Source organism: Mesitornis unicolor, unplaced genomic scaffold (assembly GCF_000695765.1).
Source record: "Mesitornis unicolor isolate BGI_N332 unplaced genomic scaffold, ASM69576v1 scaffold28378, whole genome shotgun sequence".
Taxonomy (NCBI): Eukaryota; Metazoa; Chordata; class Aves; order Mesitornithiformes; family Mesitornithidae; genus Mesitornis; species Mesitornis unicolor.
This window is the reverse complement of record NW_010202984.1, coordinates 34,094-49,362: the sequence shown is the minus strand read 5'-3', so window position 1 is coordinate 49,362 and position 15,269 is coordinate 34,094. Positions and strand designations below refer to the sequence as shown.

Here is a 15,269-nt window from a genome sequence, read left to right as displayed (position 1 = left end):
GCCAAGATTTGCAAACAAGTGAAAAAATAAGGTTGATTAAACTACCTGGTATTTGTCAAGGACTAGAAATGTGCATATAGGAGATTTTTGTCTTTCAGATGATATACAGCTATTCGTTCATAGGTCTGAACCTGCCTCTCATGCTGGGTGGGTAGTCTGTAGTCCCCATAAGCCCCATTTGTAATTTTGTGTAACTAAAGCTGCCTTGGTCTTTCCAGAGAGAGAGCACAAGTTCTTAGTACTGAGTCACTGCCAAGCAGCCTTTGTTTCCCAGCAATAAGAAAATAACTTCTCTCTTTGTAAATGAGAACATTTAATGAAGTGAAGACACAGTGGAGAGAAAACCACTTAAGCCTACTTTGAACATGGGCTGCTGTGGAGAGCCATGCTGATGGGGGAAGTTCATTGCCAAAAAGCGAAGTTGAACTGTGCTGCTTGCATAGTGGTAGGGATTTGGCTTTAGCAGTGAAGGTCTCCTTTGTGAGGACTGGTCATCCTTCCATGCCTTCACTGATATGCGCCTTTCCGAAGAGCTGAGTACCTGTATATTAGAGATGGTTTTTCTTTTGCAAGCTGCAGTCCAGTTCACCTTCCCCCTTCCTGGTACTGGTATCTTACCAGAAACTTCTTAGAGCTTTTTGTGGTACATCCGCTGTAACCATCTGCTTTCTTCCACACACGTCCCTGAGCTGGTTACTAACATGTGAACTAACATCTATGAAACAGACTGGCACTGAGATACACACTTCTTCGTAGAAGTATAATGATTTTTAAACATGTACGTATTATAAAGAGAATAGTAAAAAGCTATGAACAGCAGTATATGGGGGATGAGAAGGTATTTGCTGACTTGTAACAGTTAATCTAGAAATGTTTCTTTTCAAATGCAGCTGCCAAGAATTTGAAACCTCTTGGTTGGCCTCCCAGTGTTGTTCTTATTGATCTACAGTGTGCTCTAATGCAGGGGGAAGAAAGGGATACAGTGATGGGCAGGAATAATCAAGCTGCTGGCATGCCAGCATCCTGCTTGAGTGGCCCTTCTTGTTTCTTGTGTGATTATGAATAATTCAGAAATTCCACCTACTCCAAGTGGATAGGAAACGATGGTGAATGTTGGTATGCACTTCCAGATTAGTACCCAAATGTGGTCAGGTATTGCAGGCAGAAATTAAAGTTTGTATGTGGTACACATGAAATGCAGTGGACTAGATTCAGTTGCGAGGATGAGTCTCTCGAGGTGTTCTTGAAAGATGTTGTGCTGCTTTTAGGATTTTGGACAGAAAACATCAACGAAATAAAACCTCTTCACATTGTGTTTCATGCAATTAAGCTATTAAGAAAAGCACTTAATGTGCTTCATTTTCTGAATGGTGACTAAAATTCCTACTTCACCAAGTTAGAAGTTCTATTTGGAGGATTCAGCTACTCTCAGCATTACAGTGTAAGATTGCTTGCAAGTTTTGTCAGATCTTTTTTTTATTCTTGCAAGCATAGAAATTAGTTTTGAGTCATCTAATGGAAATATTGGACAATCCCTACTGTTTAAGGCAGGAGGCTGGGAAGATATGGATCTGGGCAGAGAAGCTGAGTAACTTATTTGCATAAATTACTGACTTTCTCCACTGAAGACTGAGCACGTGCCTATTATCAAGGTATTTTATTAGCCCTAGGCATGGTTTGAGAAGCAAAAACCCATAAGTGTCTTTGGACCTCCTGAAAATGGGGTTGGGGTCATACATAAATGCTGTTGTAAAGGTGGTATTTTGAAATGATCCTATTATCGCTGATATTAGAATCCCAAAATCTAAGGGCAGAGGCAGGGAGTGTAATTCCCTTGGGTATACAAAATGTCTGCAATGGGTTTGAAATCATCTCACTTCTGAACTGCTTTCATGTCTTTAAACACAGCTGAAATACTAGCAGAGATAAAAGTAAAATAAATCCTGTTGTTTTGACTCTACTCTGAACATGAGTTGCTAAGGGAAGCAGTTGAAAAAGAAGCTTTAATACAGTGCTATTTTGGTTGAAATTATGCTTGACAGCATTCTTACTGTTAACATGCATTAAGAAAGTTAAGGGTTTATATAATGAGCCCATTAAACTTCAAGCTCAAGCTGCTTCACCATGCTGTTTTTCTTTGTGCACCGTGCCAGCTTCCAGTATATCAGAGTACACAAGTGTTCCAGAGGCTGGTGGAAATAGTAAAGTACGTTATTAGGAAACAGCAGAACTGCAGGCATAAAATGAGTTTTTGAAAGGTCTGTACATATATGTCTCTCTTAGCCAGAGAGATGTTGCAACTTTTCATTTCAAGCCCAGCACCAATTGTGGAGGCTTTGAGGATGAGCACGCCTGCACTTTCACTTGTGTTACATATCAGAATCTTCACACGTCATATTTTTTTAATGTGACAGAAGAAAATGGTAAAATTAAGTCACATCCTTGCAACAGCCTTCTTGGATGCAGTCAGTCCTACAGCAGCAGCATTTCACTCTTGCGTTGAGTCCATCAGGATTATTGCAGCTGCTTTGCTTTTGAGGAATTTGTGATTGTATCTATACCGTAAAATTGAAATCCTGACAGACAGGTGTGTAATATCCAATGATTTTATTTGTAAAGAGAGACCTGTCATACAGCAAAAATGTGTAGCATTTTATTATATACTCTGCTTTATTAGGCTGCTAAAGGAATATTGGATAATGCAGTTCAGTTATTTTTTTGTCTGCAAAGCTGGACTTGAAACAATTTCTGGCTCAAAACAGCTCAATAACACGAATCCATTCAATGCTATTATTAGAAAAGAAAAATCAGTGTTTGATCTCTCTTTAATCGTCTCATGCTATTTTAATAGCTCCAAGTTTGGTGATGCATGTACTGCTTTGACTCATGTGTCTCTTGTTGTGCTGTACCACAAATTACAGGTTTTCTTCCTGTGCTGTGCTGGTTCACGGTGCAGCAAATCTTTGTGTCCTATAGTCTTCAGCAGCTTTTTCCTGCCTGCTCTGCAGTATGAAAGAGAGCTGTTTGCCACATGTGGAAGAGACAGCTATGCTTAAATCGGATCAAATATTTTGATGTGGCTATGGTTTGCTGTAATCACTTTTTCTTCAAACAAGGCTGTGCTGAGAAATGCTGTGTTACAAGAACATATTGGCAATGGTACATAAAGAAAGAAAATCAGTCTAATTTAAGAGCCCAATAAAACTGACTGAATAGTTTTCAGTACTCTGTGTGAGTGTTCTTTAGGAAGAAAGAATCCTGTGTCGCTGTTAATCTCTTTGAAACCTTCAAGTACTTTGTTGCTGTAAGCATTGAGCTTGCCAACTTCTGGCAGATAATTACTTTGTTCTCTTTCAAATTGAACGCATTCAATTCAGTCTTCCCATTCAGAAAAACAAATTCTTCTTGGGTGTTTTTTTGTTCACAGTTCAATAAACACTTATGAGCAGGTAATGTTATATTTTGCGAGTGTTCACAGGGGAAATGGGAAGCATTTTGAGGACTAAGATGAGAAATGCATCAGTATGTGCTATGAAGGAGACTTGCAAAGGCTTGGCATAGAGGGGAAAAATCTTTGTGATCCGAAAATAAAAATACTTTAAAAATAGTGAGAAAATGTTAGATAACTACTTTCACTCCTCTTCTGTCTATAAAATAATTCTTGTAACATAAAGTTATCAAATGAAAAAAAAAATTAAATGAAGCAATCTGAAAACCAGAATTAGTTCTCAATTCTGCTTCTTCTGGGGTCTTTTCTTTTTCTGACTTAGGACAACACATAACAATATATAGTTAAAGTACGTATTCATTTAGAAAGAATGCTGAGACTTATTCAGTGAGACGGCTGAGATATTATTGAAGGACTGTAAAATGTACAGCCTTCTGTCCAGAACAAAAGCCTCATTAAAGAAAGAAGAAGCTTCTTACACCATGTTAATAGGACCCATCCTCCTTTTCTCTTGGAGCTGTGAAAGGTTATTTTCCCACTGCTTGCTATTGTGTTACAACACTGATGCTCTATCACTTCTATTGTGCACACATCTCAAACCCAGAAATGATTTCTATTCTTAATTTAAACAAAACCAGCTGTGCACAAATCAAAAATCTGAAAAAAAGGAGCATGTGTACTCACTGGTCCTGCTTTCTGGTATGTTACAGAGGAGCTTTATGAACTTGGGACAATCATGCTGCAAAAATGGTTTAAAAATATGCACGAGGAGAAAAAAGCTGGCACTGTTTTAGTGCTTTGCACTACTGTCACCATAGTAACACTGCGTTCAAACTATGTTTGAACACTTGTAACAAACTGTTTTTATTCTTATAAAGGAAGATTTAAGAGACCTTTTCTTTTCCAGCACCACCATTGCATTCTTTCTGCAGCTGCTGCTTATTTTCTTCCACACCCTCTCCCTGTTGGTGCTGTTCCTGTGCTGCAACCCAGACATATTCAGAACAGTTAAAATTCTTTAAAAGGACAGAGTGGATGTTTTAGCTCTTCAGAAGAATTGTTTCATGTTCTGCTCTCAGATTTAATTTGTTTCTGAAGTTTTTTTCTGCATTTGGGACACCTTGCAAATACCACATTTCTACCAAATCAACTAGGTTCTGATAATAGCAAAAATGAAAGCAGTCAGAATTTGGAAAGAATTAGTTACTGTACTGCTGCCCCATGAGTAAAAAAACCCAGACAAATAAAGAGAATTGGAGGTACGCTAATGACTATTAAAAAAAAGGGAAGGAATATGCAGTTGTGTTGTATTCTCCAGTCACAGTAGTTCTAAAACTAAAATTCAACAAGTTTACTATTGGGGATGACTCTAATTTTCATCTTTCCTGTTTTACTGATCTCTGATTCTTAACTATCCTTTCAGACTGTGTCTGATTTAATACCATCTTCCCTGTGTGTGTCAAGTATTTAAGAGATTAACTTATTTACATGACTGTATTCCTTAACCAGAATTAAAGCTATTGCTAGCTCTGCATTAGTGCATGAAGTTTAAATTTTCAGAAGTATGAAATGACCTCATTTTATTAGAAAGACTTACTGCGTGTTGTTGGACAAAATAGTAAGCTGATAAACTGCAGTGAAATGAATACTCTGTGCATAGGGAGCTTGAGAGCTCTATTAGCTTAAGAAACAGGCTTTGAAATGTTCTTATTAGACCTTTGGGAGCTGTGTGGAAAGCCCTCTAGACAGCTTGGTGAAACACCGATAATTAGCGTGTGGGTTTTTTAATCCAAGATATAATTGTTTTGTCTTGTGGTATTTTAGAACTGGAGGGTCTTATTTTTCTATTACTGCTGACAAGAGGGTTGTCATTGTACATAATGAACAACTTTGGTTTTGGAGGGAGGGGAGAAATGGGGTATTTTGTGTGTTGTTTTAAAAACATTTACCTGGAAAGGCCTATATTAGGAATGTATTAGTAAATTGATTGTTTGGAATGCACCATGGCATTTTTCAGCTACAATGTGGACTTCAGGAAGGCTCAGTCCCTTGTGTGAAAGGTACGAAGGGCACTGTGCCTCCAAATGCTGGTGGTGTCAAAAAGGAACCCTATGCACACCCTTGGAAATTAATTCTGATGATAGTTTGTTTTCTTTTCTCTCCATCCTTATAGGCATATGAAAGAAGGTTTCCAACGTGTCCTCTGATCCCTATGTTTGTAGCCAGTGACACTGTAAATGAATACAAGAGCGAGGATGAAGCTATCCATGTGATAGAACGGCGTTGTAAGCTGGATATAGATGCACCACGGCTGTTGAAAAAGGTGATTAGGCTTGAAGTGCCTGTTTTATACTTCTGGATACTTTCATGTGAATGCTGTATCTTAACAGAATCTGTGTCATCTTCCTCAGATTGCAGGAGTGGATTATGTCTACTTTGTCCAGAAGAATTCTTTGAACAGACGAGAAAGGACTTTGCATATAGAAGCCTACAATGAAACCTTCTCTAATAGAGTCATTATTAATGAGCACTGCTGTTACACAGTGAGTAACAGGCTCTCGGTGGTGCTACAGATGGAGCTATGTCAGTGTTTAGATTTCAGGATTCATAAACAGAAGTTGGGTTGTTCTTGGCTCTTGCCTTGCAAGAAAAAATAACTAACACACCGCCATGAGTGATAATTGTTGCTAGTGTTAAAAGTAACACACTTGCTTGAAGAACTGAGACAAGTTTGGCACCCTCATGTTTGAGCATCTTCTCAGAGAGCAGAACACAACATAATTGGCTGTGTTTGACAGCTCTGTTCAGGCGAATCTGTGGTCTGTAATAGCACTGTAGGGCTTGGTGAAGCTGATGATGCTCTGACAGAACTGTTAAAGGAAAGTTCAGCATAGCTTATTTGCCTTCTGCTCAGCTCAGACAAATGTTCAAGTCAGTTATGTTTTAACCTAATTCTCTCCATCCTTCTTGATCTTCAGTGCAGACGTTTTCTAATGCAGAGGAGCCTGGTGGCATGCTTACTGCTGTGCTCTGGTCATGTTTTATTTTCTGAATGGCTAAGTCAATATTCACAGGCTCATACAGCAGACATGTGTAGCAGTAAAACTTCAAATCGATGAAAAAGGTCAAATCAAAGCTAGCAAATGTGACCCATTTATTTGTACTGTAGCTTTCTTTTTATGTGCAGGTGATAACATTCTCTGTTGTGTACAGAACCATGGTTAAAAAGTCACTGGATGTCAGACCCACTTGACACTATTATCTGATTTCATTATTATTACTATTTCTGCAATTATTTCCAAGGCATATTTAAAAATACTTTTCCACCTGCAATTTTTCTGTGAAAGCTCAGTTTAAACAGGGGAAATGCTATACAGAAAATGACATGTGATAAATATATACAAAACACACCACTTCTCCTTGCCCTTGCTCTCTACTCGATCAAGAAATTGTTAGGTAAATGCAAAACAGAATTTTAATTCAAGAATAAATAGTTTTTGAAAGTTAATTCTTATTAGTTTTATAACTGAATTTATGAAAGAACAGGAAGATTCTTAAATGTTACGATTTTTGCTAAAGCTGTATAAGCTATTCTTGTAATCCTCATTCTCTAATGCAGAAAAAAGCAAATTAAGGCAAATTTTTTTTGGTGTAGTTGTCTCATTATAAAATGTTGATACTGTTCCCAGTCAGTTTTGGCATGTTGTGAAGTGGAGGGTGATCTTAAGGCATCAGGACAATTGAACACTCAGAAATCCAGCCTTCCATGATGTTTGTATAAATATGAATTCAGAGCCCAGCCTGGAAATTCCTTAGGCAAGTGTTTTTTAGCTGAAGAGAGTTTAGAAAACAGCTTTACTTCACCGTAGTAACATCTGTTTCAGGATCGTCTCTCAGCAAACTAAGATACAGCCGAAGAAGAAATTTGGGAGTGGTCTGAGGCAGCTTATTCAGCTGTGACCTGTTTCAGAAGTTTACACTTCTCTAGCATTATTGTAGGAGAACAAAGTAAAATAGTCCTTAGTCTACAAAATACTAAGATACTTCATAGGTTAATGAGGAGATGATCTATTGCAGTGTGTCTGTTGCAAACGTGTCTAGACTGCAGTGCTTGGAAACGCTAACACTGTACACGCTGCAGTCCTTAGGCTTAGCTGGCCTTGGCCTGGCAGTCCACCCCACAGCAGCAGCAGAAAGTTCACTGGGAAGTGTTTTACCCTGTTCCACAGATACACGGCTACAGTCACGGCCCACTTCTAGAATGAGATCGTGTTAATTGTATAAATGTGCATGTCTTTTGGCTCTTGGCTAGTGCACTAGTATTTCTCTACCTGCTCCTTTCTTATGAAGAGAAAAAATGTGCTGTGCTAGCCGTGGGACTTCAGGAGGGCATCTCAGCTTTCCACTCTTTAGTGTTACCTTTTCCAAACTGTTTTGCAAATGAAGCAGAAGACTGAATTCCACTTGAATGGTTTTGAGTATGTGAACCTGTAAAACAAGAAACAGTGATTTCAGATTTTGTGAAGAAAAAAGAACTAAATGGGTAGCTAAACTGTATGACCTTCTTTCGACTAATAGGTTCATCCTGACAATGAAGACTGGACCTGTTTTGAACAGTCAGCAAGTCTGGATATAAAATCTTTTTTTGGTTTTGAAAGCACAGTGGAAAAGATTGCCATGAAGCAGTACACCAGCAATATTAAAAAGGTGAGCCTGCAGTCATGAAGGAGGTGCCTGGCTCTAAGTTACCAAAAGACAATGTAGCTGCTGCTAGGTAACAGGCTGCTCTGCTCAAAAAGCTGGGCTCTTTACTCTTTAGCCCGGGGCAGCATGTGTGTGTAGGTCTGTATTTTCAAGTGGAATCTTTAAGTGGCCAGACCTCTCTAATACATTTCCAGCCCAATTCTTTCTGTGTCTAAATGGGTGTTTTTAGTAGCTGAAGTAATTTTTTTTTTCTGAAGGGAAAAGAAATAATAGAATACTACCTGAAGCAGCTGGAGGAAGAAGGAATAACTTTTGTTCCTCGTTGGACTCCTCCTGTTGCATGTAAATTGGAGAGCAGCACATCCCACATAAGACGACCAGTTTCACCTGCTATTAATATACCAGACTCTGCCACAAAGGAGGGTTTGAACAACAAGGAGATCCTCAACACCTCAAGCAGCCCCTCGGAGCCCACAGCAGGAACTCCTGATGGTATGGTGGTCTGACTTGTTTTAATGGGATTCTTTGTACTGTAGGTGCTCTCAGCACTGTGCTGCTTCTCGTGGGCAGCTGAAATTCATTACGTTGGCTCTTTGGCAATGTGCAGTGTTAAAGTGCAGGCTTGCAAAGCAGTAGCCTGGGATAGCTTGGATAGCAGTTATGAGCTGATCTTTTTAGTAAATGAAGATCAGATATGAGCAGAAAAACTTTGCTTTGCTGTTCGTTGGATTGCAAATGTATGGCCTACTTCTTGCCCTGAGATTCAGGGATGAGTGTAACTGTAAGAATAACAGGGAGGCAAGGACTGAAGCTGCCCTGGACACAATCTTCTGTTGTATCTTGCTTCCCCTGTAAATATGGGAATTTGGGAAAATTGTTGCACTGCAATATTTAGGTCAATGCTTCTCTAAGTAGTTCCAGAAGCAGCAAGCGCTATGGTGCTGTGGATTGACAAATCTGAATATACTAGCAAAATGCTTCTATAAATGTCTGGGCTTATTCCTTTCTTAGTTGCAGGAGAATTAATCTTCTTGGTTTACCATTAAGATGACTGTGTATGTTGCTTCGCTTATCTTTTCATTAATTCAAAGAGACCTTATTCAGTTCTGACTGCACAGAACATAAAGCATCTGCTTCTCTGCCTCAGATATCAGCATATAAGATCATTTGCTGCTTTGATAAGGTCAGTTCAGGACTACTCTAATCACTTGTATGTGTCCTTTTAGACAAGCTAGATGCAGATTACATCAAGAGGTATCTGGGTGACTTGACACCAATGCAGGAAAGCTGCCTCATTCGGCTGAGGCAGTGGCTCCAGGAGACGCACAAAGGCAAAGTAAGTTACTGTTGGTGTCTCAGAATGTGTGATATGCATGGTGGATGTGATGCAACATGCCATACCTCCTGTGGCTAACTGTTCTGTTAAGTGGTCTTCCGTGATCAAACCCTAAATAAGGTCTTCTGTACAGTAGCAGTAGCAGAAGTTCACTGTGGCTGTCCAGCTGACTTGGCCAGCTGAGGTGCTTAAACAAATAGTGTGACTACTTCTCAGAATGTCAATAAACCAGCACAAGGGAGTAACATCATGTTTGTAAGTTGGCCTGGTTCTACAATAACCTTATTTTTACATTTGTTTGCTTTGACCAAACATATCTCAAATCTATGTCCTTAAGTGCAATACTGAAAGGGAAGCGAAGTGGCCAGTTAAATCACTGATAGCAAGGCTGGGGGTTTTCCAGTGGCTTGTGATTTGCATGTATGTCTCAGCTTCCTTTTCCTTAGCAATGAAATGCAGTCTATGTTTTGTCCTTAGATTCATTTAAATTGGACTGACTTAGTATGGTCATACAGGTGTAAATGATTACATTAGAGTTCATGAAATTTTTATACCTCTTGTACAAAGGTAGCTGCAGTACCTGACAAGGGCTTGTTTCTGTTGCAAAGAAAGACTGATTTGCTTGAGTAACTTCCACTGTTACATACCATCCTCTTGCACTGAGGCATGTTTTTCAGCTTTTGTTTTTTTTGTTGTTGTTGTTCTTGTTTCAGACCTTGAATACAAAATTACATTGGCGTTTGGTTTTGTTTCTTTTGTTTATTTGTTTTGAGGTTTTTTGTTGTTTGGTTTTTTTAATAGATCCCAAAGGATGAGCACATTTTAAGATTCCTGCGTGCCCGGGACTTCAACATTGATAAAGCAAGAGAGATCCTTTGCCAGTCGTTGACATGGCGTAAGCAGCACCAGGTAGACTATATTCTAGACACCTGGAACCCTCCTCAAGTACTCCAAGATTACTACGCAGGAGGCTGGCACCACCATGACAAAGGTATGGTTTATAGGGTGGATATTGAACAGCTTTTAGTGTTCTGAATTAAAGGTGATAGTTGTCCCTCTGTTAACTGGAGGTGACTGGAAAGATGGTTAGAACTTCTCAGTTGCTATGTACTAAATGAATTTAAATTGATGTTGCGAGCTCCTTAGTTGGCGAAGGCAGACTCCTAGTTCCTAATATTTCTGACTAATACTGACGTATTTAACTCTCTAAAGAGCTCTGCTTCACCAGTAGCTTAAAAAGTTGTTAATTGCACTTCTGTAGTGCTCTGAGATGCTTAGAAGGATGTTATGCAAATGCTGAGTATTCTATTTCAGTGATTAAAAGATGTTTGTAAATAAGTATATCTTTCTAATCAACTTATTTCTGATGTTGGATAAGTCTGCTGATGGCATAAATGAGTACTTATTTGGCATTACAATCAGCTTAATGATGAGAAGTGGGATGTTGCCAAAACATCAAACAGAGCAGGTTTATTTAAGAAGGGAAGAAGCTTTGGCTGAATTCCCTTTGTACGGTGAGCCATGGCCAGGTCTTTAAAACATGGACGACTATGCCTGACATGCTCTCCTATCCCTCCACTTGTTTTATCTTGCACTGATCTTGTTGCTAATACATACACAAAAATGAAATGTTTTGGAATTTGTTGCTTGAGGCAAGCTGGGCTCTTTAGATAAGGAAATTATCTCTTACTGTGAGTTATCTGTGTTCTGATTTAGTCTTTTCCCCACTAAGCACCATTGTTTCTGCTAGCTCTTCCTGCTACAAGAAGCATGTGAAGCAGGACAGGAAACTGTCAGCAGCAGTGGCCAGGAGACAGGGAGGACACAGCAGAAGTTTAATCACTGAAGTTTATTCAAGCTGAAGAGCTTGAATAGCTTTCCCCTGCTGCTTTGGGTTTGACAGACCTCAAACTGAGAAAATGGAAAATGACAAATGCTTGTAAAGCCCCTGTGAATAAGTTCTCCCATTCTGTTGGTTCCTTGTCCTTTCTTTGCCAAGACTTCCTCTGTCAATAGCACAAAACTGGGTTCTGCCAGTGAGTAGAAAGGCACAGAATGCATCAAAGGGTGGTTTAATGTTTTTCTGAGACGTTCTTCAGTCTTGTGGTGAACTTCATGCCCTACTCCGCCCTTCCCCTGGAGTTCCTTTGGTCTCTTTTGTAGCACTCCCACAAGTAAAGCATAGGTTTGTCAATAATGGAAATAGAGAATTTCAAAACTGAGCAATTCTCTATAATTTAAAATTTCAGTGTTGGGTTCTTTTTTTAAACCCTCTTTTCTGGTATTGCTCCTTTCCTCCTACATATGCAAAATGTGCCAAACTGAAGCTAGTTGAATTCTGTATAGCTTTTAGCACTAAAGCAAAGGCAGCTGCGGTTATTAAGCATGTTGTCTAGAACGAGCTGTTAGTGCAAAAGAACAAAAGTTAATTTGGCTTAAAATTGGCACAGTTTTCTATACATCTGAGTGGCTTTTATTTTGACAAGAGTGCTTCAGTCAATTTTTTTCTTTAAAATCACGAAGCTCTAATGGAGTATAAAATGTACAGTGATAATACAGCACTGTCAGTTGAGACTTTCCTTCGTGTGTTATTTGGGTGGACCTGGGTTAGTAAACTATTAGTTCGGTTTTTCGGATGCATGTGCATCTGTGAGGAGGGAGACCTGCTATAAAGGTTAATAGCTCTTTTTGTTTAGTGTTTCAAAAGCTAAACATTACAGTCCAAGATAAGTGTGCTGATGTTAAAACAACACTTTCTTTTAGACCACCTGATAAAATACAAAAGACTGTGAACTTTCATGGAGGTAGTGTCTTTGCCAAATAAATAACTTGACTCTGCAGTTTTGTTTGTTTGTTTAATAGCATATCTTGAGGGTTTCTTTCCTTGTGTCCCAAAGGACTTAATAATCATTTGTTACTGCTCTTTACAGTTGTTGCAGGGAAGTGAAGCTAAACAGACAACAGGACTTCAGGGAGATTTTTATGTGGAAAGCTGGTTTTTAATTTTTGTGTCATAGTATATTCAGTTTTATAAGTTGCTGATTATTTAGCTTGTGTACTAGAATAGATGGAGCAAAGCTTAAAAAAATGTATCACAGCTTTGGGAAAAGGTTGGAAGCTGTTTTGGACAATTAGCTGCTGTTACAAAGAGCCACAAATGCAAGCTTTGGTTCTCAAATTCAGGCAATGTAGTTGTTAACACTTAATGCCTCTGTATCCTGGACAGTATCAGGATGCCCCAGTATGCAGCGAGATGACCGTGAAAAGTCAAGGCTTTGGATGCAGAGGGTCCATCTGCAGCTCATCTCTGGAACAGAATCTGTTCTTACCAGGCTTAACCTGCCTGTGAGGCTGTGTGCCAGTGCCACATAGTGTGTAATGACACAGTGAAAGGTGTGACTTCAGCAAATGTTGCAGAAAGCAAGTCTGTGGGTTAAAGCTTTGTTTTGTTTAATTCCCAGAACTCAGGGTAGCTACCCAGAGCGGTATTGTGCCATGTGTGATAGCAGCCTTTGCTACAACTCTTCATTACCCTAATGGACTAAAGCTTTTCCTGTGTCTCAGCAGTCCTGGAAGCTAATTACAGTTCTGGTCTGTAATTGTGTTTACCAAGGTCTTGTGTGTACCGATTTACTTGTTGAAGCCCTTTGAACTTTCCTTGCAGATAGAGGAGTTATTTTTGTATCAAGATGTGTCCATTAAACTTTTGCAGCTCACTTACAGGCAGTCTCTTGGTGTAGCTGAACACAGTAAAGTTTGTATTGCCATCTGCTCCAGGTTCTCCCTCTCTCAGCTGTATAACAAAATTTGAACTGATTATGGTTTGTTTCCATTTGGATTTTTAGCATAAAACTAGTTCACTCAAATTGTCTTTGCTGTAAAAATAAGGGTTATGTTGGTATATTTCTTCTCGTTTTTCAGATGGTCGCCCGCTGTATGTGCTAAGATTGGGACAGATGGATACTAAAGGCTTAGTACGAGCTCTCGGGGAAGAGGCCTTGCTTCGATATGTAAGTATTTTTGGAGTCAGCAAGTTGCTAACAATGTGATATTTTCATTTAGAAATTTTCTCTTCTGCCAGAACATTCATCACTGGATATTTTGATGTATTCTCTGGCAGTCTGTTTTTGGATCAAATACATCTGAAAGCTCCTGGTAGCTGATCTTCTGCATTCTTTCCAACTGCAAGCTGATGGCGGAAAGGCGTAGTTCTTGGCAGCTCCTATAGATATTGGTTAGCATTTTCACAGGTTCCTCTGCAGTTTGTGCAGTGCTTCAAACTTAAGTCTCTGCATTAGTACAGAAGAGAAATACCATGCTCAGATTTTGTCAAGCCTGTACTCCAAGGATAAAAATAGTTCCTTTTGAAGGAAAAAGTACTTGCCTGTAATTTTGCCTTCTCTAAAGGCATCACTCAGACTGTGTTACTGTGGATCTGCTCAGCTTCCAAGAAGAAAGCTAGCAGAATTCCAGGTTTGCAATATTTGAATTTTTTTTTTTTGCTCCAGGTAATGACAGCTGCAGCCCATAGTAACCACAAGATGCAGGAGTGAGATTTTACTTTTTCTCTTCCGGTGGCATTTCCAGGCACATATTAAATTTTGTTTGTATGCCCTAGTTCTGTTTCCAGATTACTTTCTGTGACTTTAAAAGGGGCTTTAATTTCTAAGTAAATAGGAAATCAATGCTTAAAGGGACAAAAGTGTAGGGAGACTTCTTGTCTGTATCGCTCAGTTTTCAGGAGGATCTTGTTTACATTTTACTGCCTTTTTGGGAGGTTATGTTTATTTTTCAACCAGATCAAGCAATGGGGTAAATGTAGTGATTTCTAGTTCATTCTTTGGGAAAAAACCTTTTATGCTGGCTTGAGCTTGTAGTTAGCCTTTGGATATAAACAGTTTTTTCTTTATCACTTCTACTGAGTTCAAGACTGTCTTCTCTAAACAACATGTTTTCTTGTACAGGTTCTCTCAATAAATGAAGAAGGACTGAGGCGATGTGAGGAGAATACAAAAGTATTTGGCAGGCCGATAAGGTAAAATACAACAAGTAGATCTGCTCTTTTGGCATGACCTGGATTCACAGTGTGCATGGGGGGAACATCAGGCAATGTGATGCTGCTGGGCAAAGTTTATGAAACGGCACAAGCAAAGGATTGGCTGTGTCTTGCATGCAGATAGAAGCACAGTTACTGAGAGCCTCCCCAGTTACCACTGGAGTCAATCTGCATGGTCAAGCCTGAGGGAAACACACCACCGGTTCCAGCAGTCTCGGTGTCGTGCTTGTAATGGTTCTACATGGGGGTGTTGTGCTTCTGCTCTTTTACCGTTGTGCATCTGCAAAGCAATGCAGCCTAACTCCCACTTCTGTTTCTGGGGGATGTTATAGACAGACATTGGTACTGGCTGCCAAAGAAAGTCAGACTATAAGAATGTCACAGTTAACCTTTCCACTAGTTTCAGGTCTTGTTTTTATATCGGTTGTTCATCCATAGCACATACCAGGGCTCATTACACTCAGTTCTTGTTTGCATTCCACATTTATTATGTGTGGTTACTTTATCCAAGGTGAGGCCAGGAAGCTCCAGTGAAACCTGTGGTCTTGTTTTCCAAATAATGACATGACTTCATGTGAAGTTCAGTCAAAAAATGGCTTGCTATCCCATCTTTAAGTTGTTGTAGAGGTCACTTATGACAGTGTTAGCTGCAAAATGGATTTAAGGGTGTGGAATTAATGCGGGGCTGGCCCTGGAAAGAAACAGTGTTTGTTGGTCTCTTTTCA

The 15,269-nt window shown here is 39.4% G+C and overlaps 1 protein-coding gene across 1 annotated transcript in view; it reads left to right on the top strand.

Moving 5' to 3' along the window:
• Positions 1 to 15,269, top strand: part of SEC14L1 (SEC14-like 1 (S. cerevisiae)) — a 40,684-nt gene that overhangs the window by 17,044 nt on the left and 8,371 nt on the right. Inside the window, exons 2-9 of the mRNA XM_010190575.1 lie at positions 5,622 to 5,771; positions 5,860 to 5,991; positions 8,027 to 8,155; positions 8,410 to 8,644; positions 9,379 to 9,488; positions 10,290 to 10,479; positions 13,410 to 13,498; positions 14,453 to 14,523. Coding sequence (XP_010188877.1) covers positions 5,622 to 5,771; positions 5,860 to 5,991; positions 8,027 to 8,155; positions 8,410 to 8,644; positions 9,379 to 9,488; positions 10,290 to 10,479; positions 13,410 to 13,498; positions 14,453 to 14,523 — 1,106 coding nt within the window. The remainder of the gene's footprint in view (positions 1 to 5,621; positions 5,772 to 5,859; positions 5,992 to 8,026; positions 8,156 to 8,409; positions 8,645 to 9,378; positions 9,489 to 10,289; positions 10,480 to 13,409; positions 13,499 to 14,452; positions 14,524 to 15,269) is intronic.